The 5,856-nt window shown below is 36.9% G+C and overlaps 1 protein-coding gene across 1 annotated transcript; it reads left to right on the top strand.

Moving 5' to 3' along the window:
* Nucleotides 1-1,759: 1,759 nt before the first annotated feature.
* On the top strand, nucleotides 1,760-5,540 carry rbm7 (RNA binding motif protein 7). Its single transcript, XM_058386900.1, has 5 exons — nucleotides 1,760-1,956; nucleotides 3,170-3,332; nucleotides 3,414-3,501; nucleotides 3,588-3,690; nucleotides 4,549-5,540. The coding sequence occupies exons 1-5, from the start codon at nucleotides 1,864-1,866 to the stop codon at nucleotides 4,897-4,899; spliced, it is 798 nt and encodes a 265-aa protein (XP_058242883.1). The 5' UTR covers nucleotides 1,760-1,863; the 3' UTR covers nucleotides 4,900-5,540.
* The last annotated feature ends 316 nt before the right edge of the window (nucleotides 5,541-5,856 follow it).

Below are 5,856 nucleotides of genomic sequence, written 5' to 3'. Positions count from 1 at the left end.
TTTTAAAACCATTCTGCTTTTCCACCTCAGGTGCATCGGTTCTAACTAATTCCAGGCCTGCATATCTGTCCAACGCCGTCATATACTGAAGCCGGCAGAGAAAGGATTAGGGAAAATGAAACTGCCTCTCTGGGAAAACAAACACGCTGGTGCTCATTTCGACTGCAAGACACACACAGGTGCCATTTTATGGATTTCAGACGAATTGCATACTTCGAGCTGCCAGTTGGAAATACCTCACTGCACTCTGGATCCAGGACAATTCAAAGTGGCTTTAATACATCACTCGTGTTTACGGCCGAGTACATACAGACTCGGGCATGTAATAATGACACCTGGTTGGGACTGCTGAGATCCCATGTTCATTAGCTCTGAATGAGTCATAGAAATACCATCTAGTGGGAAAGAATGTCCATGAATCATGCAGCATAATGTCTTGTTTTGTTTTTCACAAATGCTTACAGACAAGTGGAACCTGAGACACAAGCACTGAAACTGAAAGTCTGAAATTCACCAAATCCCTAAGCCAAGTCTGTAAAAATGCAAACACGGCTCTTTTATTTTATGATTTTTTTTATTTTTATTTTTTTTGCAAAACACTATATTAACCATTACAATCTTCATCAGAATATAAACCAACATATCAATAAACATTTACACAATTAATAAATGTTGAAAAGAGATTAGTTAGAAATGCATTTTCATTGTAAGATTTTATGTATTTTAGGATTTATGTATTTTTAATATGTTTTCTGGGTTTGTATGATCGTTAGGTATCATGGATACATGAACAAATGAAAATCACAGAACCACAGAATCACAGATTGTTACACAGAGATTAGTTCTCACTGTAATAATTGTGATAATCGTAATTATTTTACACTCCATTAATAAATCATTGTGAAAATCATTAGTCATTTTATGGATTAACGAATGAATGAATGAATGAATGAATGAATGAATGAATGAATGAATGAATGAATGAATGAATGAATGAATGAACGAACGAACGAATGAGGAAGGAAGGAAGGACTGACTGACTGAATGAACGAATGAACAAACAACTAGATGAATGAAGGAATGACTGACTGACAGACTGAATGACTGACTGACTGACTGAAGGAAGGAAGGAAGGAAGGAAGGACTGAATGAACGAATGAATGAACGAATGAACAAACAAACAAATGAACAAACAAACAAATGAACAAACAAACAACTGCATGAATGAATGAATGAATAAATGAATGAATGAATGAAGGAATGGATAAATGGCTGAATAAATAAATGAAGGAAGGAAAGAACAAAAGGATGAACGAATGAATGAATGAACAAATGACTGAATGAATGAATGAATGAATGAATGGAGGAATGAATGAATAAATGAACAAACAAACATCTGAATGAATGAATGAATGAATGAATGAATGAATGAATGAATGAATGAATGAACAAACAAACAAACAAACAAACAAACGACTGACTGACTGAACGAACGATTGTCCCCTTTTTTGGATAGCAGGTAAAATAATAAAATTGGCCATTTCATGTACAAAAGACTTCTCTGCTCATCCTCACTAATTGAGTGTCTCAATAAAGATACTATCTGCTGTCTTTCTCTATTTCTACACCAACATGATGTGACAGAGTCTCTGATGAACCCTATACCGTGATGGTAAACAGAGGCTTCATCAGGCCAGGATCAGAATGAATCAATAGTGTCGCAAAACGGAAGCTTAGCACAGCAGCAAACATCGACATACGGCAGGTCTCTTTTTTTACGGCAATAGTCTGTAGCTATATGCATAGCTAACGCAGAGTGGTGGAGCGCTTGTTAGTAAATTAAAGCGGTCACCTCGCACAGACATGGGTATAGCAGATGAATTAGACCGGACTCTGTTTGTGGGCAACTTGGACTCTCAAGTTACGGAAGAGCTTTTATTTGAACTGTTTTTACAGGCGAGTAGACGGTCGTGTTTCTTGTTAGCCTGTTAGCATGTTGGTTTGCTTAGCAGCTAACGTTAAGCACTTAAAGCCGGTAATTATGGTCGATAATTTGGATCATTTGAGTTCTGAACAGGTTTAGCTGTGTTTGCTGTGTGTATTTGGGATAAAACGCTTAGATTGTAACGCCAGTACTTGTTTAAGCTTACTGTCAGTTTTATTTAGCTAGCGACTAAGCTAGCTAGTATTATCGTTTGTTTGGATCTAGCTAATATTAGGTCAGCTAGACAATTTGATATTTCATCTGTGTTCTCCGTATATTTATAGTTACGAGGAATTTATGTAAGTCTTTATTAATATAAAGACTGTATACATAATAAGTCCTGCCTCCTGCGCTGTGATTGGCTAGGAGTAACACGCTTCCTTCCCCGGATTGGCTGACTAGTATTCCAAATGCTATTCAGGCTTCGGTTCACTGAGGAGTCAACTATAATATATAATATGATATATGATATATGATATGATAAAATATAATATAATATTATATTATATATCACTCTGACGGATAAAAACAATCCTCCTCGCCTTACACAGGTTGATGAAGTTGCTTTGCGACACAAAAACAAGTAATGATTCAATACTTAATGATTGAACTCTTTAACTGATTCGGTTCATCACTGATACAGTTCGATTCAGTATGATTCAATATTTGTTGAAGGGAACTAGTTTTGAAACTCAGACGAATTAAGAAAAATCACTGTTTTTATTTTGTATGAGAATTGGTGAGTCTTTTACATTAATTATTTTTTTAGTCCATTCTTTCCCATTGGGATGAATAAAGTATCTATCTATCTATCTATCTATCTATCTATCTATCTATCTATCTATCTATCTATCTAGTCCCTGCACTTATCACTCTCTTTCTGATTAGGGGCAGTGATTTTCATTTGCATGTATTTTTAACACCAGCTTCAGTTTTCCATAGATTGATTGGTATATATTATAATATAGACTATATTGCCAAGAGTTTTGGAGCACCCCATCCAAATCATTGACTCCAGGGGTTGGGCTTGGCCCCTTAGTTCCAGTGAAAGGACCTCTTAATGCTTCAGCATACCAATTTCCATTTACCCTGTATATTTGTTAATAATTGTTTTTCCAATTCACATAATTTTTCTTTACGTCCCAATATTCAATATGTCTTTGTACTGTACGTTTTCTGTTGCAGGCTGGACCTTTGATCAAAGTAAAAATCCCGAAAGACAACGACGGGAATTCTAAGCAGTTTGCCTTCGTGAACTTCAAGCATGAAGTTTCTGTCCCTTATAGCATGCACCTGCTTAGCGGCATCCGACTTTACGGAAGGCAGCTTAACTTGAAGTACAAAACAGGTAGGAAACTTCTCATGGTTTGGTTATTAAAATATTTATAACTTCATGTTTTAATGTTTTTGAGTTCTGGATGTGTGACAGGCAGCAGTCACTTTAATCAGGAGGGAAAAAGCCCTGCGAATTCTCAGAACCCCAGTCCAGCTAACACACCCACTCACCGCACTGCGAGGTATCCTTCAAAATTCACATCTGGATAAAATGAGAAACGCTCTGCGGTGCTTCTGTATTGACTGATGTCTGATGTTCAACATGCAGGTATGACAGGACTCCAGATCAGACGGGCTCTCCGTCATACTCTCCTCCTCAGAGCCTGCAGAGGTCTTTCACTTCACCGGATAGTCTTCAGAAGCAAGTAGTGGTGAGTGCTTTTATCTTTGCACTGAAATATTACTACTTAGATTGTCACTAAAGGGCATGTGTAGGCTTGATGTAGCTGTCAAGAACAGACTGATTGTTGATTTGAAATGGTAAAATGCTGATCCCATAGGCTTCACTGGGTATTTCAAAGATTAACTCTGAAAGCCATGTGGAAAAAAAAAAACTATTCTTAGATAGTATGAAGTGATCATGACTTAAGCTGCACAAAATTCCGTACAGTATTCAAACCTGGATTTATTTTTTTCCACACAATCCGGCAGTTGGTGTTCATTTCACACTTGGCAGTTGTACTCGTAACGAATAAGACATGACAGGGCATGCTGTTAAAGGAAAATAATCCGACATTTTGTTTGTTTTAATCCTATACTTTTTTTTTTTTTAATTTTTTGTATTAATTATTTAAAGGATGCCACATCAAGTTAGTTCCTGTTCTCAATTACATAGCAGTTAGGAACAGTTGCTCCTTCACCAGCCTTGATTTATTGCTTCCTTGAATTGAATAAGATTGAAAATATCAGCTTATTATATTGCCAAGAAATTGCAAAGCAATCTGTAGTAAAGGCTTTCCAGTGTCAGGGAAATGTTCACAAATCACTGCCATTGCAGACTCCTTCAAAAAATGTCAAACATTAAACGTAATTCTTCATCAGTATCTGTCAGATATGCACGCAGATGTTGCTAGTATCAGAGCTGCTCTCATGGAAAATAAATCGGCATTCTATGGCTCTGTGCTATAACGCATGTATTCCACTTTGAATCATTAACATTAATAATCAGGTTCCTTGAGGTTTTATAGCTGTTCAGTGATGTAATGCAGATATTTGTCCTTTATCTACAGATGAACAACATGTGGCAGGTGCAAATGCAGCAGATGCAGCAGTTGGCCAATTCCTTTCAGTTAGGCATGCCGCAGCAACAGCAGCAGTTCAGAGGTGGCTCCAGCAGTTTGTGGCAAAAAGACAACCCCGCCCACTGGAACCAGCGACCCGCCCACCAGCAAGATGGCAGTGGCAGCAGCCACTACGGGCGTGAGCAGCGGCACCGGAGAGACGGCCATAGAAGCGACTTCTACCAGCAAGATGACCGCGGAGGAGGAGGAGGAGGAGGAGGAGGAGGAGGAGGACGAAATCGAGATTATCCACCTGACCGACGCAGAGAGTCCAGAGACAGACACTGGAGGCGATACTGATGATCCAGTCAGGAGGTTCTCTTTTGAAATGCTGTTAAGCAAACCAGCAATTTTGTTTTTATGTTTTTTTTTTATTACATTTTTTAACCTGATAGGGTTTTTTTTTGTAATATTATACAGTAGTGATGAGCAAAAAAGCTGAACGTTTTACATTGATCATTAATGTACAAGAAAATGTGTTATAATCAACTGTGTGTTAGTTTCTTAAAACAGCAGATTTCAGTCTCAGGGTGCAGCTCCCATTATGTCTCTAATTGTTATTTTACTACAATAATTAACTGGTTTTATATGGGGTTTTTTTCCCCATTGATTATTAATCAACCAGATTTCTTCAAACTTTTGATACAAAAGCTCCGTTCAGGTAATTTCCTGTGGCCTCTGGTGGCTGAAGGCAGAGGCATGACTTTGCGTGTGCCGAATGCTTTAATACATTAAGGCCATGACGTCCTTTACCAGCAGGGGATGTACTTTATGAGCAGCTGTATGAGAATTAGACAGTGTAATTTCTCAGGAGTTTTTTAACGATCACATTTCAAATTCTCTGGTGTTTTTAATTTTTTTAACAATGTTTCTGTTGAGGGAAAAAAACATGTATATTATGTGCTGTAACCTTTTTTCATTGTAAATACAACTTCATTTTGAACCGAGTCGTCTGCTTCATTCATTAGACACACACACATTGCATCTCTTAAAAGATTTTTTTTTTTAAATCGGGCTGAAAATGATGCACTTCGGGTCAAACTTTGAAAATTTATCACTTTAGCTGCTTAAATACATTAATTAAATACATTTCCACAATCTTTAGATTAACAAAACTTTTCAAGAGTTCCTGTTCCTTTTTCTTTTTCTTTTTAATGTATTTATATTTTTTTTAATTAATGGATTTTTTGCTTTTTCAGCTAAGCAGTATTTTTATTTTTATTTTTTTTTTGTTTTTTTTAATCTCTTAGGCTTTTC

The sequence above is a fragment of the Hemibagrus wyckioides genome, linkage group LG04, assembly GCF_019097595.1.
Source record: "Hemibagrus wyckioides isolate EC202008001 linkage group LG04, SWU_Hwy_1.0, whole genome shotgun sequence".
Lineage (NCBI taxonomy): Eukaryota > Metazoa > Chordata > Actinopteri > Siluriformes > Bagridae > Hemibagrus > Hemibagrus wyckioides.
Note: the sequence above shows the minus strand (reverse complement) of the source record. Positions and strands in the feature narration are given on the sequence as shown.